This window comes from Ilyonectria robusta (assembly GCF_021365365.1).
Source record: "Ilyonectria robusta strain PMI_751 chromosome Unknown BGZ61scaffold_114, whole genome shotgun sequence".
Classification (NCBI taxonomy): domain Eukaryota; kingdom Fungi; phylum Ascomycota; class Sordariomycetes; order Hypocreales; family Nectriaceae; genus Ilyonectria; species Ilyonectria robusta.
In genome coordinates, this window is record NW_025764548.1 from 7185 (window position 1) to 28743 (window position 21559).

The 21559-nt window shown below is 45.6% G+C and overlaps 7 protein-coding genes across 7 annotated transcripts; 4 read left to right on the forward strand and 3 right to left on the reverse strand.

The window, feature by feature from the left end:
* Nucleotides 1–443: 443 nt before the first annotated feature.
* Nucleotides 444–1635, forward strand: BGZ61DRAFT_406696 (ankyrin repeat protein; the record flags this gene model as incomplete). The annotated part of the gene is made up of 2 exons (XM_046243164.1): nucleotides 444–458; nucleotides 525–1635. The coding sequence occupies exon 2, from the start codon at nucleotides 651–653 to the stop codon at nucleotides 1632–1634; it is 984 nt and encodes a 327-aa protein (XP_046093203.1). The 5' UTR covers nucleotides 444–458; nucleotides 525–650.
* Nucleotides 1636–3423: 1788 nt separating this feature from the next.
* Nucleotides 3424–4067, forward strand: BGZ61DRAFT_406700 (ankyrin repeat-containing domain protein; the record flags this gene model as incomplete). The annotated part of the gene is made up of 2 exons (XM_046243166.1): nucleotides 3424–3644; nucleotides 3942–4067. Coding segments are annotated over 2 exons (347 nt in total), but the record flags the coding sequence as incomplete, so codon positions are not given.
* A 354-nt stretch (nucleotides 4068–4421) lies between these two features.
* BGZ61DRAFT_376182 (ankyrin repeat-containing domain protein) lies at nucleotides 4422–4967 on the forward strand (the record flags this gene model as incomplete). The annotated part of the gene is made up of 1 exon (XM_046242478.1): nucleotides 4422–4967. A coding segment is annotated over one exon (546 nt), but the record flags the coding sequence as incomplete, so codon positions are not given.
* Nucleotides 4968–7265: 2298 nt separating this feature from the next.
* BGZ61DRAFT_303222 (uncharacterized protein) lies at nucleotides 7266–7541 on the reverse strand (the record flags this gene model as incomplete). The annotated part of the gene is made up of 1 exon (XM_046238706.1): nucleotides 7266–7541. A coding segment is annotated over one exon (276 nt), but the record flags the coding sequence as incomplete, so codon positions are not given.
* A 1394-nt stretch (nucleotides 7542–8935) lies between these two features.
* On the reverse strand, nucleotides 8936–10468 carry BGZ61DRAFT_469598 (uncharacterized protein). Its single transcript, XM_046247975.1, has 3 exons — nucleotides 10240–10468; nucleotides 9130–10191; nucleotides 8936–9078 (listed from the first exon to the last, which is right to left on the reverse strand). The coding sequence occupies exon 2, from the start codon at nucleotides 9989–9991 to the stop codon at nucleotides 9146–9148; it is 846 nt and encodes a 281-aa protein (XP_046093207.1). The 5' UTR covers nucleotides 9992–10191; nucleotides 10240–10468; the 3' UTR covers nucleotides 8936–9078; nucleotides 9130–9145.
* Nucleotides 10469–10632: 164 nt separating this feature from the next.
* On the forward strand, nucleotides 10633–11379 carry BGZ61DRAFT_469600 (uncharacterized protein). Its single transcript, XM_046247976.1, has one exon. The coding sequence runs from the start codon at nucleotides 11072–11074 to the stop codon at nucleotides 11336–11338; it is 267 nt and encodes an 88-aa protein (XP_046093208.1). The 5' UTR covers nucleotides 10633–11071; the 3' UTR covers nucleotides 11339–11379.
* A 1143-nt stretch (nucleotides 11380–12522) lies between these two features.
* Nucleotides 12523–13226, reverse strand: BGZ61DRAFT_469601 (uncharacterized protein). Its single transcript, XM_046247977.1, has one exon. It carries the CDS (start codon nucleotides 12811–12813, stop codon nucleotides 12574–12576), a length of 240 nt encoding a protein of 79 aa, XP_046093209.1. The 5' UTR covers nucleotides 12814–13226; the 3' UTR covers nucleotides 12523–12573.
* Nucleotides 13227–21559: the final 8333 nt, after the last annotated feature.

Below are 21559 nucleotides of genomic sequence, written 5' to 3' on the forward strand. Positions count from 1 at the left end.
TTATGGATGACCTTGACAAAACGATGGAATCAGCTGACTATCCCAGCATCAATGCAGATACCTAGCCTCTGAATTCACATCCTAGCCATGGCTCTCCACCAAGCAACTCACTCGCCTCTCCAAATGGAGCAGAAACGTCTCACCACCCTCCTCAGGGGTGAGGTCGCCGACGAGCTTCGCGAACTGCCTCCGGACACTCAAAATGAGGTGGTGTCTTACCTACAGACCCACCTGGCGTAAAAGGGAAAGAAAGATAGGCTCGAAGCCCTTCTTCGACGTATTGCCATTGAATCACAAGAGATGCCTCCACACTGTACGATGACGCCATGTTGACGTAGCCAATGTGCAGTGGCTGTTAAGCTAACTACACCACTTAAATTCGTCGCACACCGTCTTAGACTTCCGCTCTCCTCCCCTTTCCCATTCATCCTTCCTCCTCCTTACTGCGAGCCTAGCCTGTAAGTTGGCCTACGATTGACTTATGACTCTGGTTTGGCTGTCCTAACAAATGCTGAAATGTCTAGAATCCTGGCCGTGCACTGCCGAGGATCTCCCATAATCCGAGGAACGTCCCTCCGAATCTTCGCCCGCCTCGATAGTCTACGAGCGCGATACAGAGTCCCAAGTATCAGGATATTGCTGCTGTTCTCATGATGTCGAAGAACCTGAGTCACGATGACTACACGGTGGGATGGATCTGCCCATTGGAGGTGGAGCAGATTGCTGCATTGGAGATGCTAGACGAAGAGCATCACCGTCTGCCACAGCCTCCAACGGATCGCAATGTGTATACTCTTGGAAGCATTGCGGGTCATAATGTCGTCATTGCCGGACTTCCCCAGGCGGACAACAAAGCCGCAGCTCAGGTTGTCACGCAGATGAGGACAACCTTCCCACATCTTAAGTTCGGCTTGTTGGTTGGTATTGGGGGCGGCGTGCCTGTAAAAACAGACAATGGAATGATCCGGCTTGGAGATGTCGTGGTTAGCAAACCAGCAGGCGGGCATTCCGGCGCTGTGCAATACGATCAGGGGAAAGCCAAAGACGGTCAGTTCGAACGTACCGGTGCTCTCGCCCCACCTCCGGACGTGCTCCTCAGTGCTGCGCAAGATCTGGCGGCGAAGCGAGCCCGCTTGCGTACAGATCCAGTTAAAGAGAACATCAAGAGGATTAACACGACCATTCAAGGACTTCGAAGGTTCAAATATCCAGGCCCAGAACTGGACCATCTATACGAAGCAGACTACATACATCCCAAGCCTGGGGTCTCCTGCGATGAGTGTGGATGCGACCCTTCGCGCCGGATCCAGCGAGCGGCTGATGAGGATGACGAACCGTCTGTGGTCATCTATAGAGGAAACATTGCATGTGGGGAACTGGTGGTCAAGAATGCTCTGTTAAGGGACCAACTAGCCAAAGAGTACGGATTGATATGTTTCGAGACAGAGGCAGCAGGTGCACTGGGTGCATTCCCATGCATTGTAATCCGTGGGATCTCGGACTATGCCGACTCGCATAAGAATGACCAATGGCACGGATATGCGGCGGCGGTGGCGGCAGCATATGGGAGACAGCTCTTCTTCCACATGCCAATTGATGAAGTGAAGCGGTGTGTACAGGTACCCGATAGTTAACTAGTTCGTCATAGCTGATGAAGTTTAGTTGTGTCTCTGTAGCTGCTGAACAGGACATTCATCATGTGAGGCGCCGACAAGATGACCATGACCGTCAAAAAATTCTGGACTGGCTCACACCAGTCGACTACGGCCATCAACAAAGCGACTACATCAACCGACGACAAGCAGGCACAGGCCAGTGGCTCCTAGACTCGACAGAGTTCCAGACGTGGTTGGAGACCGACAAACAGACCATGTTCTGTCCAGGCATACCAGGGGCAGGAAAAACAATCCTCACATCGATTGTGATCGACAACCTGACTACCCGCTTCGGAAATGACGAGAATATTTGTGTCGCATACCTTTATTGCAACTTCCGGCGGAAAGACGACCAGAAAGCTCAAGACCTCCTAGCGAGTTTGTTGAAGCAGCTGGTTCAAAGCAGACCTTCTCTGCCAGAGACCGTGAAATCTCTGCATGGCTGGCACAAGGACAAGCGGACGCAACCGTCGTTCAATGAAATCTTGACAACCCTTCAGTCTGTGGCTGCTCTGTATTCGCGGGTCTTCATTATCGTCGACGCACTTGACGAATGTCAAGTATCCGATGGGTGCCGGGAGAGTTTCCTGAGAGAGCTCTTCAAACTCCGGGACAAATGTAGAGCAAACCTCTTTGCGACTTCGAGATTCATTCCAGAGATCACGGATAGGTTTGAACGGAGCACATCCCTGAAGATCCAAGCAAGTAGTGAAGATGTACAGAGATACCTGGATGGCCACATGTTCCGACTGCCGGGCTTCGTCCGTCGTAGTCCAGAACTGCAAGAGGAAATCAAGACTGCAATCATTAAGGCCGTCGACGGAATGTATGGATATCTCGATTCCGTTTTCAATTACACCATGGTGCTAACTTGCTTTTAGGTTTCTTCTTGCAGAACTTCACCTGGGCTCATTAGTTGGAGAGCGGTCACCTTGGTATATTCGAAAAGCTCTGAACACCCTGCCGACTGGGTCTGATGCATATGACCGTGCGTATATGGAAGCTATGGAGCGAATCCAAGGTCAGGTCAGGGGCCAAAAAGATCTTGCTGAGGACGTGCTATCATGGATAACTTGCGCAAAGAGACCGTTGACGACGTCCGAACTCCGGCATGGTCTTGCAGTTGAGTCAGGTGATTCGGAATTCAATGAAGAGAAGCTCTCTGAAGTCGAGGATATTATCTCCGTTTGCGCTGGATTAGTCACGGTCGACGAAGAAAGCGGCATCATACGGTTAGTTCACTACACGACACAAGAATACTTCGAGCGAACGCAGAAGAGATGGTTTCCGAATGCAGAGGCCGATATCACAAAAATCTGCCTTACCTACCTCTCATTCAATGTCTTTGAGCAAGACCTGTATGCGAAACATTTCAGGTTTGAGTATTACCTGAGATCTTATGAACTCTATGAGTATGCTGCACAAAATTGGGGGCATCATGCTCGAGAATCTTTGACTTTATGCCCGGAAGTTGTGGATTTCCTCGATTCCCAGGTCAAGGTAGAGGCGTCCATCCGAGCTCTATTTACTGGTAAGAGTTCTCGGTGGAACGCCCAAGAATTTCCGAGGCAATGGACAGGGCTTCACCTGGCGGCATACTTCGGGCTGGGGAAAGCAGCGAACGCCTTGCTCGACCTCAAGTATGATCCGAATTTGAGAGATACTGATCAGGTGGGGCACTCAAGGACTAGAATGGACTATGGCCGAACGCCGGTGTCGTATGCCGCCGAGAGAGGACATGAGGCTACTGTGCAGCTACTACTCAACTGGCATGCCGATATTGAGTCTAAGAGCAACTCAGGCCGGACACCGCTATCGTATGCCGCCGAGAGAGGGCATGAGGCTATCGTGCAGTTACTACGCAACTGGCATGCCGACATCGAATCTAAGGACGACTTTGGCCGGACGGCGCTGTCGTATGCCGCCGATAGAGGACATGAGGCTACTGTGCAGCTACTGCTCAACTGGCATGCCGATATTGAGTCTAAGGACAACTCAGGCCGGACGGCGCTATCGTATGCCGCTGAGAGAGAGAGTGAGGCTATCGTGCAGCTACTACTCAACTGGCATGCCGATATTGAGTCTAAGGACGACTCAGGCTGGACGGCGCTATTGTATGCCGCCAGTAGAGGATATGAGGCTGCTGTGCAGCTACTACTCGACCGACACGCCGATATCGAGTCTAAGGACAACTCAGGCCGGACACCGCTATCGTATGCCGCCGAGAAAGGGCATGAGGCTATCGTGCAGCTACTACTCAACCGACACGCCGATATTGAGTCTAAGGACAACTCAGGCCGGACGGCGCTATCGTATGCCGCTGAGAGAGAGAGTGAGGCTATCGTGCAGCTACTACTCGACCGACACGCCGATATCGAGGCTAAGGACGACTCAGGCCGGACGGCGCTATCGTATGCCGCCGAGATAGGAAGTGAGGTTATCGTGCAGCTACTACTCGACCGACACGCCGACATTGAGTCCAAGGACAACTCAGGCCGGACACCGCTATCGTATGCCGCCGAGAGATGGCGTGAGGCTATCGTGCAGCTACTACTCGACCGACACGCCGATATCGAGTCTAAGGACGACTCAGGCCGGACGGCGCTATCGTATGCCGCCGGTAGAGGATATGAGGCTACTGTGCAGCTACTACTCAACTGGCATGCCGATATTGAGTCTAAGGACAACTCAGGCCGGACGGCGCTATCGTATGCCGCCGGTAGAGGATATGATGCTGCTGGGCAACTACTACTCAACTGGCAGGCTATCGTGCAGCTACTACTCGACCGACACGCCGATATCGAGTCTAAGGATGACTCAGGCCGGACGGCGCTATCGTATGCCGCTGAGAGAGAGAGTGAGGCTATCGTGCAGCTACTACTCGACCGACACGCCGATATCGAGTCTAAGGACAACTCAGGCCGGACACCGCTATCGTATGCCGCCGAGAAAGGGCATGAGGCTATCGTGCAGCTGCTGCTTGCGACCAAAGGAATCGATGTTGACTCAGGAGATCAGTATGGTCGGACGCCTTTGACCTACGCAATGAAAAACGCTTATGGAACAGGGGAGATTGTGCTAATGCTCGCCCTAGGAGAAGTCGACGTTGATATAAACCGCAAAGAGTGTTTGAGAGTATTATGCGCAACAACTGAAGATTTTCGAAAGATATGTGAGCGGCTGCGGACGGCCGACAGGGAACAAGAGTTTGCAAGATTTGAGCAATTGAAACCAAAACTCGGCAGATTCCGGCTGGCAAAACAAGGATGGATTTATATCCACGTAAAGGGTTGTGTCGCAAGTCAGGCATGATCTCAACGAGCCTCAGGAAACAACGGCACTTAGTAATCAAACTGTGTTGTTGCATCTAGCAGATGGATAGGATCATATGTGTGAGAAGCTCTTGCTATTCTTCCTATCTAATTGAGGTCTGCTAGGTCAGTCTTATAGATGAAGATGACCTCGGGTGACCTCGGACGGCCGAGAGGCTCCGGATGGTCCGGAGTCTTTGGCTTTAGCTAGCTATAGGAAAAATCAAGGAAAGCTAGGACTATCATGAGATCGGTGACGAGGCCGATGACGAGGCAGGTGGCGATGGACGCCTATGATAAAAGAAGAAAGCTTCAATAGCATGATACATCCGGAATCCGATATCCCGATATATGTGACATGTGTGCTTCAAGTAAAACCTGTGGGATGGAGTACCCCGCACTTTAGACATCAATCAATCAACACACTGCTGCTGCTCATTATTGAATCTTTGATCCTTTTAGCACGCTCAGTGCGACAGGTTGATTCAATTTAGACAAAATACTCATTTCTTCTACTCTATGATTTAAGTCAGGAACGGGCCCTGTTCCCGATTTTCATCCAATCACAGCTCTAAGATGTCTACCCCTCTTCGCCAACTTCGAACAGGCCCCGTTCCCAGAAAGTTCGCGTTTCCCAGAACGCGGAACGGGCCCAATTCCCAAGCTATCACTACCATCAAGATAGTCCGAGCAATAACCTTGAAGATACCGTCGATTGTGTTTATCTGCTCTATGTCAGTTTATTTTCTATCTGATGGGATAATTCCCATGTGCCTACCTTCCTTGACTTGTTCGGAGTCACGCTGATGCGTTTCTTGAAAGAGTTCGTTGTCATGCCTTCACTAGGACGGCAGCGGTCGTGGGACAGAAGCGGTTCAAGGACGGAGGTGATCTTGGGAAGTGGAAGGTCTTGACACGGACGCGGTTATAGGACTGAGGCCGTCCTGGACCGTTGGCTGTGGGACGGATTTCGCTCTACGAAAATATGAGGTAAGGTAGGGGACAAGGGCGGTTGGGACGGAAGTGTTTTTAGGACAGAGGCTGTTCCGGGGCTATTGTCCCAAGATGGTAGCCGGTCTAGGATATTGTCTGTTGTTGGAAAGCAGTTGTTGCAGGACGTTTCTAATAACGCTAGTACTAGGACTTTGACCTTTCTAGACTTAGGACGCTAATGGTCGTGGGATAGATGTGGGCTTGTGAACGATATACTGGGCTCTTATTGGGAAATCTTTGAGTGTTAAAAATAGTATTAGCAGGATTGCTGTCGTAAAAATCTTTTTACTAATATCTCATTCCAGCTTAGCTTTTTCTCAATCCACGCCGCTCTATTTCCGGTGTATAAAGTGGGATGTACAGCGGGAAGGTATGCAAAGGATTAGACAGGCAAAGATGGGAAACCTCTTGTTCTTTTTAGGAGGGAAGGCGGCATGGGATGACTAATAATGAGCACTTAGCCTTCAGGCAGTACGGGCGGCGATTAAGTTCGCCATGGATACAAGGAGACTTGATGTAAACCAGACTGAATAACATACTAACCAACCAAATTAGCGGCCAAACCTGACGATACTAATACCAACTAGCCTCAAGTTGGCAGACCATGCGTCAGCTGAGAATAGGATGCTGAATACTTGGAGAGATTGGCCTTTAAGTAGGCCTGTTACACTGTAAATAGCCTAGCGCACCTGGCTCTATGAGGTTAGTCCGCCCGGGCGGAATAACTTTTATTCATTCATTCTAGCGGATCAGCTGATTTCCGGCACGCGGGGAAGGCGGGCATTTTGACTCGTCAGGCGCTCGGACCTGGTCTTCATCAACAATGGTCTGCTCCGGTCTAGTTGAAGCCTGATGCAACTCAGAACCCCTCCTCTTTAACCCACCGAGATTTGGTAAGCTCGTGACTAGGAACATCCTTGCTGTCATCGGTGGCAAACAGTCATATATGCCCCTCGGCTTTGTCGGTCCTTGCCTACTTGGCTCCTACCAAGCCTGCCTCTTGCTAACTTGCCCGTGATGACAATTACTCGCTTCAACAGTACACAGATCACGTGGCAATGCGAAGTGGATGAGCGAGACCAAAGTGTCGATTCAGTGCTTATGTACATCTTCCGTATGAGCTCGGTCCTGTTGCGGCGCGGTTCCAAGCCTGGACAGAATCATCGTGAAGTAAATCAAGGGCCCCATGCGTTCGGCGGCGTTCAAGTCGACTTGACTGGGCCGCTAGCTGCCAAGCGAGGAATGACAGGTGGTCGTGGCGCGGTGGCTGGCGACGAGGCCCAGCCCCGCCAGATGTACCTTTGTGATGCTCTTGACGGAGATGCCTTATCTCAGTTACAGTTTCAGCGATGATTTCTTCATTTCTCTCTTGGGTAGCTACCAAATGTAGTTGTTGCAGCCTTGGCATCTTTCTGAGCAGCTGTTTGATGCGTCTCTGCTTGAGACTGATGTTTTCGCAGATTTTGCAAGCTGTAAGAAGACGATGCATTTTAAAGATAAGCTTTATACTGCATATCTCTCCCAGATGATGCTCCTTAGGATAATGCTCCCAGAACCGCCCCCACCTCCAGTACCCACAAGTCTAGAGAGATTACTCGTAGAAGTATATAGAGAAAAAGAAATAGAAATATTGTACGTCTTTCCAATTCTACAAAATCACTATGCAGTTACTTCTATAAGATGTTTTGATATATGGGGGATATAGTTATAATATGCAATTCATAGCTGGTTCACAATGCCATGGCCTATGAGGGGAACTTGTATCCTAGAACTTATGCATAGACCTTCGTATAGGGCATGCTGTCTTCTATTGGTCAGAGGGGCGTGTTGTCATCACCACAGGGTGTGCCTTCATCACAAGGCATGAAGTCTTCATCACAGGGGGTGTTTTCTGCTATTGGTAATAGGGGCGTGCTCTCTTTACCACAGGGGGTGTTTTCTGCTATTGACCGTGGCGTGTGTTGTCTCCTATTGGCTATAGAGGCGTGTTTTCTTCACTACCAGGCGTATTGTCTGCTATTGATTATAGGAGTGTAGTAACTTAACATAGGGCGTGTTATTAGAGAATGCCACTAGGCAAAGTAGCCTGAGGTACTGTTATTAAGCCCTGGCCCTTCTGTGTCTTGCTGAGAAGATATATAACCCGCACCCGATCCAGTTGAGGACAGTATTAAGCGTGAAATAGAAGGCAGGAAGCTGGATCTATATACCTAAGGGTATGGTGCTCGCTTTCTTTAACTAAGAAAACAGAAAACATAACTCTAGTACCGCTGCGGAATATATATAAGAAATCAAGATATTATATGCCTATCTTTCTTCTACATCCCCTTCCCCGTACCCAGTTAATTATAATTAAATACTATTATAAGTATCTATATACTATATATAAGCAACTAAATAGTATTACTTTAAGTATTATAATAACAAACTCCTTTACTTAGGCTTAGATTCCTAAGATCTAAACTCTCAGTCTACCTCCTATAATATAGGCGATAGTATAGAGGCAGATGATGCTAACTGCCCTTCTGAAGACTATTATAGTGTTATTGAAGTAGGAGTTGCAATTAATATTAATACTAATACTAATATTGTAATCTCGTCTGGAAGTTGCATGAGGGCCGATAGGAATGAGAGAAGAAAAAGAAGGGAACGCTATGCTAAGCATAGGAGAGCAAAAGACGAACGGATAAGAGAGAAGCGTTGTGGATAGATTGGCCCAGCTGAGCAGCTATGGGCCAAGACGAAGCCCCAGGGTCACTGTTCGCCTTCTCTAAGCACATGACGGACTATTTCCTATAATAACTGCGCCCAACCTTGGCCGGAGATTCCTATGGGCAGTTCTCACAATCGCCGCCAAAAATGTCCTGCCTGTGCTGGCGCTTCAAACGGGAGTTAGGTAATTCATCCATGTGCCATATGTGTCGTCGATTACTGATCAAGTTAGAGTGACTGGGACAGGGGGGAGTACATGATAGGTTTATGAAGTGAGAGTGGTCTTGATTAGCTATGTACTGTACTACTTTGTCTTAAAAGTCAATCTGTTCAAATCATCTCCAATCCATATTGGTCCGCCAGTTGCTTTAAGTGGCTTTCAGTTAGCAGACTAAAAAGGACACATCCTAAACTAGAGTCAGCCTCCTGAAGATTACGATTTCCCTGGAGATACTCACCATATTTCGCTGTTCGCTATGCTCTCCACTGAGTAGCCAAATATTGTAGAGTGTCCTTTGTTGGTGTGTGCTGGGGCGTCGACATATCCGTTTGTTTCTTGATCGACTCAACATTCTGAAGCATTTCGGTGGTTGAGGCAAACTTCCCAAGCCATGCTTTCTTGATGATTACGCCAATATCTGGGTGTTTCATTTCGACCTGTGGCAAGAGTACAGTACCGGCATTCCCAATAGATAGATCAGGCTTAACTCCTGTTTCTAGATGAAACATCAGTGACTCTAGGGCGAACCTATCTGTAGCATCTGATACTGTCTCATCTAGCCCATTGAGTGGAACTGGGCAGTCTAGGGTGGGTTGAGCTAGGTTCGGTTGGCCAAACATAGCGGAGGCGCTGAAGTCGCAGACGATAGCTTGACCATGAACATCGAAGAGCACATTCTCCATGCGTAGGTCTGAATGGGCGATTCCCAGTCCATGCAGATGATCCAGTCCTCGCAAGACGTCACGGTATAGAGAAATGCGTTGTGACCGTCCAGCTTGGCTGAGCTCTGGCCTGGAGTTGTACCGGCGGAGATAGATGCCCTCTGCATGAACTGTGCTGATAGGCTCTGCAAGGTTAGGATGTGGATTCTGTTCGAGCAACTGACAAATCTTCCTTTCGTTGCTAATGAGCTCGAAGTGGAAGATAGATTCCGAAACGTAGTGCCATCTATCGAGGGGAGTGGTATCGTCATTGGGGGGTTTGTACACCCTTCCCGATTTGAGCACGATGTTTTCGTCGATCTCGTAAACTTGTCCAGATGCTCCTACACCAATCATTTTCAATCCGTCCTGTTCCTGAACTGGGAGAGTGAATCCCATGGTGATCGTCGTGCTGTATTGGATTGAGTTATGAGAGCTGAGCCGATCGCGAAGCGCGATGATAGCATTGCTGAGGCACGTGGGATCCGCATGTCTGCCGAGTAGTTTAAATTACAGTGTTTCTTTGAGGTTTTCCCAAAGAATCTGTAGAATCCAAGTGTCGATCGAGGGAAGAAAGACTTAACAACTTCCGAAACATGCTTATATGTGTCAGAGACAGGTATCATGTACATTATTGACTCGCTCACTGGATTCTTGAATACCGCCGCTCTGCATAGGCCCATGCCCTCTTCCTTCTGTGTCGGATAATTGTTTTTGATGATGCTGTCGACTAGTTTCCCGATGCCTGCATCATTTTGCACCTAGAATCCTTTCTGTGATATTTCCTCCTGTATGCTGTTTATTGAAGTTGAGGCTATGATTTGAGATATTTGTTGTGACTAGATGCGGCAGAAGAAGAGTGTTTGATGGCCATGGTTTGGCGAAATTATGACGTTCGTGCCCAAGCAAAACCGGTTGGGCTAACGTGATTAATTCACGTGATACACGTATCTGTACGAGACTGTGATGAGTCAGCTAAACATGTGGGTTCTTAACTCGTCAGTGGCCTGGACACAAGGTTCAAACAGCACGGGGTAAGCGGACAACCGAGGTTCGCTAGCCTGTGAGCCGTGGGTAGTAAACTCTTGGCTGTCGGGCGCGCACATTAGTTTCGGTTGCCTAATCGCACACTATATAAGACAGGCTGCATGCCACCACACCGGGACATAGCCAGCCGCTGGCTACTTGCTCGGTCGTCAAGGCAAACTCTGTCGCATTGGATCAGTCGAGCGAGCTAGCCTGACCATCACTGAGCAGTTCCAGAAACAACCTGAAGTTCTTCCCACAGCTCGTCTCTGGCGCATTCCTCCCTCCCGGAGTGGTGCTTCTCGACCTGCTCCTCCACCTCCTAGTGCTCCTCCCCACCTTCTTGCAACTGGTGCTCCTTGGCTTGGTTTACCTTGGGCTGGTGCTACTTGGTCTGGTGCTCTTCAGTCAACTCCCCACCCGAACAAGTATCGCCAGTCGAGCAATCCCGAGATGAGCTCTAGCATCTTTATCCCCGAGCCGATTCACCTGAGAAGACTTCAAAAGTTCCAACGTGCGGATGATCATGCGACTAAGGAGAGCCGAGTTACTGCATCCGTGATGCCCATGATCGAAGGAGATCCTGGAGACACCAAATGTGTCGCCAGCGACATACCTTTTACGAACCTCGATCACTTAACAGATGGATCACTCGACACCCATGACTCTTATTCAACGGTGACTTTTGCAGGCACGAGACAAGTCTTAAAGTATTGGTAGAGACTAAGACCAGGATTTACCCATCCTCTGGTACACAATCAATTCAATATTTGTCGTAGCGGCGGGGTAGCGAAGGTGATTCAATAGATTCGCTGTCCCTTAGCAAGTCCGTCATCAGGCCTTTGTATCTGGCAAGTAGCTGTTGTTGCTTATGGTACTTCCGCCTCAGTTCGCAGTACTCCCGCTTTTACCTTCCGCTGAGCCTTTTTGCGACCATTGTCTCATATCTTTCTTTTTTTGCGAGCTGCATTATCTCATATCTTTCCTCCTTGAGTTTGGAGATTTCATCTCTGAGATCCTGTATTTCGTTCCAAGGCGTCTTGCCAACCTCTACCGACGGGCGTACCGCCTGAAAGGACATTCCCACTCCTTTACAAAGCTCCATAAGCGGTCCGACAGAGAGCTTACTGAGATGTTTCTCGAAAAGATACTCCTTCTCGGAACTCCACTTCCATCAATAGGGATCTTCCTCGCTCGGTATCAGGCGGACATCTGCTGGGTCTATTGTAAGGTCCAAGCTATCATCTGATGAGTTTAGCATTGTTCTGTGTAGTTCTGCGTGGACTCATACTGATATGCTCCGCCAGCCGCTGCCGACACTTGGTCCTCTATTGACTTCGATCGACGTTGCTAGGCTTAGATATGTTATTAGTAACATTCTACAACAGACGCCTCATCTTTAAGGGTAGAAATCAACCTTTAAACATTTCCCATTGTCAAACCAAGTTCTATTTTCTTGATTAAGATCTGTGGTTTTGTTGGGCGCTTACAGTGGATGGCGAGTAAAAGACCAATCCTTACCTTCCAGAGGTCCCCAGGACGGCACCCTGTCTCTCCTCTATCCCAGAATGATTGGATTGAGATCGACAAGGGGAGCCTGCAACCACGGACACCCCACGACATAAACTTCAGGCTGAAGGGCTACTAACACTAATTGGAGGGACGATCAAACAGGATGCGAGGGACGAAGCAGACCCACTGTCTTAACCAGACTATCGTGGTCGAGTGATCACCTGACTGAGGGGGTGAAGGCATGGTTAAGATGGAAATCTTCTGCGGGACGCCCTCTGTGTAGAACGCAGACTTGTAAAAATTCTTTTTTTTTTAACTCCCTCCTCCAAAGCGACTTGAAGGCAAACTTGGTGCCCCACCGCCAATGCCGACCATCAGGCCGATCCTGATGTTAGGAAAGCTGCGTGACAGATCTTTGGCGACGCCCGCCGCAGCCTTGGCATTTACCCCCTGCCTGCGAGTCCCCCGAATCCATAGCCGCCCAAGTTCGCTGACAGCCTGATCCCGTTGCTTCCCTCTTGCCAACCTCTCCCAGGACGGCTCTCTGAAGCACCAATTGGGAATTTATCCCAGATATCAGCCATACTGAAGCGATCCGTGATGGCAAGTACACAATTATAAGCATCATGGACCCCGAGGATATTGCGGAGATACAAGAGGAGGACCAGCACTTGGCTACACATTTAGATGGTTTAGTTGAGGAATTTACTTTGGTTGGGTAATAGGGTAGGGCAGGCTGGCTTGTCGTTAACAGGGCAATTCTAAAAGTTTATCAGTGATAAGTGTCGGATCGCGTACGACACATTCAATCGAAGGGATTAAGGCTCAATAGAGTGTGGAGCTCCAAAAATCATCATTCTATTGATCTAGGATCCTCGCCACCCCCTCTTTTCTCGAGAGAGGTTTTATGTCATCTGACACCCCTCTGACTAAGGTCAGGATATCGATCTATCAGAGGTTTCGTAATACAGGGTCACAATCCAACAATAAGATAATGACGGATCCGTTACGGTCAATTCGATCAAATAGATAGGGATCAATACAGTGATGATGATGTTGATGATTGCTTTTTTCGGTCATCCGGACCGGCCGGAAGAGGGGTTATCAGACCCCCCTTCTGACTAAGGTCAGGATATCAATCTATCAGAGGTTTCGTAATACAGGGTCACCTTCCAACAGATAAGAGAACTGTTGAATGATGACCCTGTATAACGAAACCTCGGATAGATTGATATCCTGACCTTAGTCAGAAGGGGGGGTATGAAAACCCCTCTTCCGGCTGATCCGAATGACGAGATGGACGAATCATCAATATCATCAACATCATCATCACTGCATTGATCCTTATCCATCGATTGAATTGACCGTAACGGATCCATCAAGAACTGCTGAATGCGTGATGCAGTTATCCGTCATAGGATTTAGACCGTAGGGCACACGCCACGTGTCTAGCAAAAAAAAAAGTGAGGCGGAAGGCGCGACACGCGTACTCAATCATCCAAGCATCTGGACCTAAAGCGTGAGGCTTTTTTCAACAAGCGAAATGAACAATATTGTGAACACTCAACGGTGCAGCCATGACGACTTCTTGGATGGGGTGGGAGCACCGCCGCGAAAGAAATGTATGGTTTCATTCCGTGCACTTCCTAAGTCCGGCACAGTTCTAATAGTGACTTGAACAGTGAACCACTCGCCGTCCAAGTACTTCGAAGCCCAGTTCTGGGACTTGGAAGAAAGTCCTCTCCCTGAACTTGAGGATGTGCTTAAGAAAAACTTCCCAACTTTAGGCGAGGCACGTGTCGTTGTGTCCAGTCGTACTAGAACTGTTGAATGTCGAGTTCTGCTTGTTCTGAGCAAGCCACGACGGATGAGGTATTGTGATTTAGCTATTGTTATTGACGGTATACATCGGGTAGAACCGTGGAGCATCGATGCAGTAGAGACGCTAGTGGGAAATAACGAACGCTACGATGATGGAGTGGAGGGGCTGGTCGTAGTCAAGCCTTAATGGCTCAAGCACAGTTAGCTTTCTTGCGAAATAGTTTCACCACTGATAGCAGAGTCGGAAGATACGCTATCAAGGGCGAGAACCAAGACGAAGTCGAGCATTTGTTCTCCACAGAACTTCCTGGAATATTTGTGAGAGGAAGGAACGGTGACGCGATGCGGGCCGTGGTGACTAGTTCCCTCTTGACACAGCGATGTTGTGCCCACGCCAGCTTGAGAAGCGGACCGTGGACATCCAAATTCCATCCAGCTTCAGATGGGCTGAGGCGCAGACAATCGCGAGCTTCGGCTTTGATGTCTTGAAGTGCCTGTAGTTTGGCCAAGGCAGAAGACCGAGACACATGCTCGTCCCCCTCCTGCACCTCATCCTCCTCACTTGTATGTTCGATTTCGGCCGATAGCTTTCAAGATCTTGTGATGTAGGCAGCCCGTATAAGAAGCTTGGTTATCTTATCGGCACACTCTTGCGTGCTGAACACTTCGTTTAGTAGCCAGGACGAGTCCCGGGCTAAGCGACCCGTCCCGTGCCCACTTATCCGGGACAGGCCTTGACAATCGCCCCGCGCGTCAAACTCCAGTCGCCCACGGATCAGTGAGCGACCTAACGCGTCCACGACGCGCTATGCCCGATAGCAGCGCTAGGAGACCGCTGACCGCGGATATCGACGGGAGCAAGCTTCCATACAACAGATTCTTGTGCTCATTTTCACTATCAGCCGTTGCCTCTCTCTCAACATAGCGATGTAGTGTGTCGGGCCAATCATTGCAAAATGCACGAAAGCGCTTCTGCCTCCTCAGCGGGAGTCGAAGCCGCAACTCAGCCACGCTGTAGCCTCGTTGGGCACCCACCTTAGTACTGTTGCTAGATCCCCTCCCTTATCATCTCGGGCTGTTCAAGCGCGAACTAGACTCCCTTGAAACTACTTCCCCGACTATTAGTGTATTATTGCATGCTATGGCAGATGCTATGGGCCTTGCTGTAAGTATTATTATAATTATCGATCTATCTGCTAAAGTTGCCGTTCTTTACCTCTAGTATTCTACTGCTATTAAGAATGCTAGAATTAATATTATATGCCTCTAAAGCCAGTTAGATAACCTAGATATAACCCTCTAGGATATTTAATATCTTCTTAATAACTAGAATAATTAAGTACTTGTAATATTGTAAAAATTAGTTAATTTTATTAATAGCTATATATTAGAGCTAGTCTAGTTATAAAGTAGGCTAGATTTAAATAAGGCCTGGAAGGTAATATATTATTTTGAATTTTATGCTTTTAAATAGCTTTTTAATAATAAGAAGGTTAGTAATATTATTTCTAACTTAAAATACTATAAATAGACTATTACTCTAGGTCTGTAAATTAACTAAATATAAGTTAGCAAATTATCTAGATATATTAAGTATAATAAAATAGGCTAATAAGATTATTTTTATAGTATAATTCTACTTAATATATAGTAGAAGATTAAAGGTATCTCATTCTAACTTAAAGAAGATATATTAATAGCTTATAAGCCCTGCTTTAGCCTACTATTTAACTCAATTCTAACTTTATTAATTAACCTAATATTATATATAAATAAGAGAGTAATATATAGGCCCTATTAGTTATATAGCTCTTATAGGTATAAGTAGATTTAGGTATAAGCTAGAGTAGCTAGTAAGCTTATATAGAGTATTATACTAACTGGCTATAGTAAATTGCAGGTTGCTATTCAATTTACATATTACATCCATAACATAATACCACAAACCAGTATCTTCTAGATATATATAAGTTTAAAGCTAAGATTTTAAGAAGTATACTAGTCTATTACAGATAATTTATAACTACCTAGACGAAATAATCTCAGTATTAACATACTCAGGCTAGTTTGCAACTAGTTGTAGAGAGAGAAAGCTAGCTTATAATTAATAGTCTTAGATAATATTAATAATATTAACCTCTTCTACCCCAGCCCAGTACTGGAAGAAATAGGATAATTTGCTATCTAGCAGATAAGAACCCTACTATACTAAGTATATAGCAGCTACTTACAGTCTTCCTATCGAAATACTGCAATAAAATCATCCTTGTTATATTATGCAGTATAGATACTACTATAAAGCTAGCAGGTAGCTATAAGGCTGTCTATTGGATTTTAACTATAAATGACGCCTAAGCTCTTTAGCTTTTCTATAATAAGCTGCAGGGAGATTTTAATAAGAATGCTGCTGCTACTCTTTTTTATACTCTAGATTATATTCTATTAGCCATTACCCAAGCAGCAGTATATATCACCTATTACGCCCTTTATATATCAATAAAAATATACCTAGATACCTTTTAGAAAAGTAATAAGAAGAAGAATAGCCTTTTTAATAGTAATATAGGGGATCTTTAATAGGATAAGACTATCTCTAACTCTATGGTTACGACGTAGCAAGTAACCCTTAAACAGATACACTATAAGAAACTATCTGCAGCTAACTTACTCTTACTTATGAGCTTCTTCAATCTGTAAGATATTCTCGAGTTTATATTTTATAACTATAAGAGCAATCTGGAGGATAATATGGATAGAGATGAAGATAGTAATAAATTTGAGGATAATTTAGATATCCTTCATAGCTACTCGCTTATATCCGTGACAGCAATGTAGGATATATGCGAGATGTATTCTTTTATGTAGTTTTATATACGAGCTTAGCTATCTGTAGTTAATAATATAGAATAATAGAGATAGGTATTTTTATAGGCTATATTAAGATATTTCCTAAATAGTATATTCAAGACCTAGCCTATCTATTAGATATTACTTTCTTATATTAAGTTAATATTAGAGGAGGAGCTACTAAATATAGACCTATAGAAGTAGGCCTATTTGTTGATAAATTGTATACGGTATATACTTACTATAGGTAATTACAGGGCGGCAGAAAAGTTAGGCAAAAAAGCAGTTAAAATGAGGGCTAGTATGCTGGGAGAGGAGTATCCCTCGACGCTGACCAGCATAAACAACCTGGTGTTAATATATAGGAAGTAAGGGCGATGGAAGGAGGCGGAAGAGCTACAGGTGCGAGTAATGGAGACGACGAAGACGGTGCTGGGAGAGGACTATCCCTTGACGCTGAATAGCATAGCCAACCTGGCAGCGACATATAGGAACCAAGGTCGATAGAAGGAGGCGGAAGAGCTAGAGTTGCGAGTGATGGAGATGAGGAAGAATGTTCTTGGAGAGCAGCATCCCTTGATGCTGACTAGTATGGCTAACCTAGCGGCAATGTATAGGAATTAAGGGAGGTGGGAGGAGGTAGAAGAGCTGGAGTTGTGCGTAATAGAGATGAGGAAGAATATTCTTGGAGAGGAGTATCCCTATATGCTAAGCAGTATGAGCAACCTGGCGTCGATATACAGGAACTAAAGGTAATGGAAGGAGGCGGAAGAGCTATTTATGCAAGTAATAGAAATAAGGAAGATAGTACTGGGAGAGTAGCATTCTAATATGCTGACCAGCATGGCCAACCTGGTATGGATATATAAGAACCAAGGCCAGTAGAAGAAGGCTAAAGAGCTATTTGTATAAGTAATAGAAATAAGGAAGATAGTACTAGAAGAGGAGCATCCCTTAATATTAACTAGTATAGGTAACCTAGTAGCAATATATAGAAACTAAGGCCGGTAGAAGGAGGTAGAAGAGCTAGAAGTATAAGTAATAGAGATAATAAAGATAGTACTAGAAGAGGAGTATTTCTTAATGCTAATTAGTATAGCTAATCTGGCATTAATATATAAGAACTAAGAGCAATAGAAGGAGGCTAAAGAGCTATAAGTATAAGTAATAAAGATAATAAAGATAGTACTGGAAGAGCAGCATCCCAATATGCTAACTAGTATAGCCAACCTAGCGTCGATATACAAGAACTAAGGACAATAAAAGGAGGCCGAAGAGCTACAAGTGCAAGTAATGGAGATGATAAAGATAGTACTGAAAGAGGAGCATCCCGATATGCTGACCAGTATAAACAACCTAGCCTTTATCTGGAAAGACTAAGGCCGCTCTAGAGATGCTCTTGCTCTGATGCGAAACTGCGTTGTCCTACAAGAGCGAGTGTTTGATATAGACTATCCGGACGCAGTATCCTTAGCGGCAACTCTAGCTAATTGGGAGGAAGCGAGCAACCTATCATAGAAAGGAGACAATTTTGAATGATAAACATATAGGGGCGCTTATTAAATGAACCCCGTATACTAATTCATAATAAAAACCACTTCTCAGTCGCTGCCAGCATATTTACTGTATATCTTAGGCTACCTAGTAAGCCCACGACTTTTTAGGAGGAAAAGGAGATTAAGAGCTAGAATGATAATATATTAAGGACTCGGCTGGCACTATTAAGTATTTAACGAGCAAGACAGACATTGCATGTTAAGGCACTGTATTCCAGTTGTAGCAATACTTAGCTATTCAGGGTCAGCAGCCTGGCTCTATTTTTCCTCTTAGAATAAAAGCGCACCTAAAGGACTCCTATACTCTATTCCAGTAATAACTGCATAAACTTGCCTTAATCCTCTAAAGGCTATCCTCCACAGCCCTAGACTTTATCAAGCTATAAGACCCCATTTTAAACAAACTCCAGGCATATTTAACATCTACTAAAGGTATACTAGGATTTCTTATAATGCTTAACCTTTATAGAGTAATATACCTATAGACTCTCGATAGACCGCCCCGGATAGGCCTTACTAAACTACTAGTAAATCTCGGGCTATGTCAGTATCTTCCTACCTTCCTTTAGCTCGATGAGAAGATCATCTTCTTATGGGGTGTATTTGGCTCTTGGAGCTGAACCACACTTAGCCCTGCTCCTCATCTGTGTCGAGGGTATATCAACTCGATCCCGAATAGTGCTGCTAGCATAACACTTTATATAAGGAGTCCAGTCGAACTGTAACTAGAAAGTTATTTTACTATTCTCGGTTATATACTTAAGTAAAGTATTCTTAAGCGGCTATTTCTTAAATCTGGCAAGAACCGCTCTGACTTCGGTCTTATTGGACGTTGTCTGGGATGATACTGGGCTGAGGATACCACTTGCCTTGGCATTCTTCCCCCTGGATCTAAAAAATAATCTTCCCCGACGAGGGCGCTTAACACTAGCTGCTGTATCACATAGCAAACTGGTAGAGGATCTCGAGATCTTACGGCGCTTATATGGGCATTGACCTTCGTCATTAGACTTATCGCCTAAGCCCATCTCTTTGGCTTCTATATAAGAGGGATAATAGTCCTTATTACGCTGCAAATTCACTCGATTAAAATAGAATTCACTTTCTTAGGACTTACTGCCCGCGTTACTACTATTATCATTATTATATTAGACCAATCTATGTATAGCCTAACGATAGGCGTAGTGGCGCGTTATTAGACCCAGTGGCAGAGATGGCAATACGCGGGCTCCTAACGACAGTTGAGGTGCGCCCTTAGACAATACACGGGCCTCGGCGTCTTCAGATCCACGACCGCTCGTTCTGTGGTCTTCCCCTTGAGTCGTTTTGAATGACGGTTATCTTTGGGGGGATGCGTTACGTGTCCTAGGAATGCTGTTGTGGCGTGAAGGAGCAGCGCTCACAGATATATCGTCACCTTCACATAGAGCATCGTCCGTGTCAAGCGGTGCGAGGGTGGGCGGCTGCGATGCATATGCTGGCGTTGGGGGATCCGGAGTACTCCGTGATGAGGGGATCGGTGTTGCGATATGCATAGTATCGCCCGTGACAGCGCTTCGCTCAGTTACGTTGGCTATAGTAAGGCCCTGCTCTTTAGACGTGTCTTGAGATAGGTGCCTCTGAGGGTATTTGTAGGGGGTCTTAGGAATTCCATCCTGGTATGTAAGGGTACTGCTTGCAGCTGCATTATCATCTTAATAAGGAGCCTGATTCAGGGTAGAATATACAAGATCGGGCGTCTGTAATATCTATGCTAGAGTTAGAGGGTTTACAGCAATATGCAATGAAGATCTTGGGGATCTATAGATTATACTGGTTATAATATCTAACTTAATTATGCAGGCTGTAGTTAAGTTGATATAATTAATATTAATATAATTAAATGTCTTGCTGGGACTGTCTGGATTAGCTATTAGACCTCTAGTACTTTTTTAGAGAGTAGATAGTCTTTAGGACTTACCTGTATAGATGGTATTTCTAGGCTGAGACTCTGTAGCAAGATTATTAATTAATAGAAGCGTAGCGTCGGATTGCGAGTTATTAAAATCTTAACTATTATCCTTATTATCCTCTAAATTGGAGTTAATGTTAAAGGGGATTTATATTAGCTTGTTAGAAGCTCTAACTCTAGAAGTTAATAGGCTGTTATCTTTATCTTTATATAGAGATAAGGTATCTACTAGTAAAAAAGAAGGAGGATACACCTGCTACTACTTCTGCAGGCTGGTATTAAGGGTGGTAGTTGGTGTTATAGTCAGATTGCGCGTGCTCCCGTTATAGCAAAAGAGGTGAAATTTGCTTGGATAGTATTATTAGGCAGGCGGGTATTATCGAGCTTTAATATTTAAGCTGGTCTATATATCACGGCCTTCCTACTGCCTTTATATACTGCCTGGCTTCTTCTTATTATCTGTTTATCTGAGATAAAGGGGGCACTCAAAAGGAGGCCGCTGCATCTCTATCTCTATTATCTCTACTAATTAGCTAACTGCCAAGATAGATTATATAACTGAAGTCGACTTTAAAGTCAGCCCTAAGATATACCTGTTAGTTGCTTGTGGTCTCTGTGTATGAATTATATTCTTATGTTAAATAACTGGAGTCTGGATTCTAATAGCCGGCGGTTTCTGCTTACCTACCTGACTCTGACGATATTGCCTGACTCGGCTAACTAGATGCCGATTATCCCTGGCCTGCAAGTTCTCTAGCTATCTAGACTCTTAATACCTACTGCATATTAATATCGCCCCAGTACCCGAGGGTAAGGAGGTAACTAAGGCCGAGACTAAGTATAAAATAAGCTCTATCTTGCCTTGCTTTGCCCTTCTACCTCCTTCTGTGCGATATTACCCAGCCTCTATTCTATAGAATTCGAAAGGCTATTATATTATCTATCTATATATTTATATATATAATATATTTCTTCTATTTTATACTGCTTAGTTCTTATCTTATTTATAGTGAATTAGAAGGGTAAAGGGACCTAGTAATAAGGGCTGGTAGCTATAGACGAGGCATTTTCAAAATAATACCAATTTGCTGCTTATATACTAGTAAATTATATCTACTTGTAGAAGGTATTCTTACTGCTTGTAATAGGTTGGATTTAGTTACTGCTTTATTATAAAGAAAGAGGGGGAAGAGGGGTTATACTTTAGCTTACTAGAGCTAGCTAGCCTCTATCCTATTAAGTATATACTAAAAG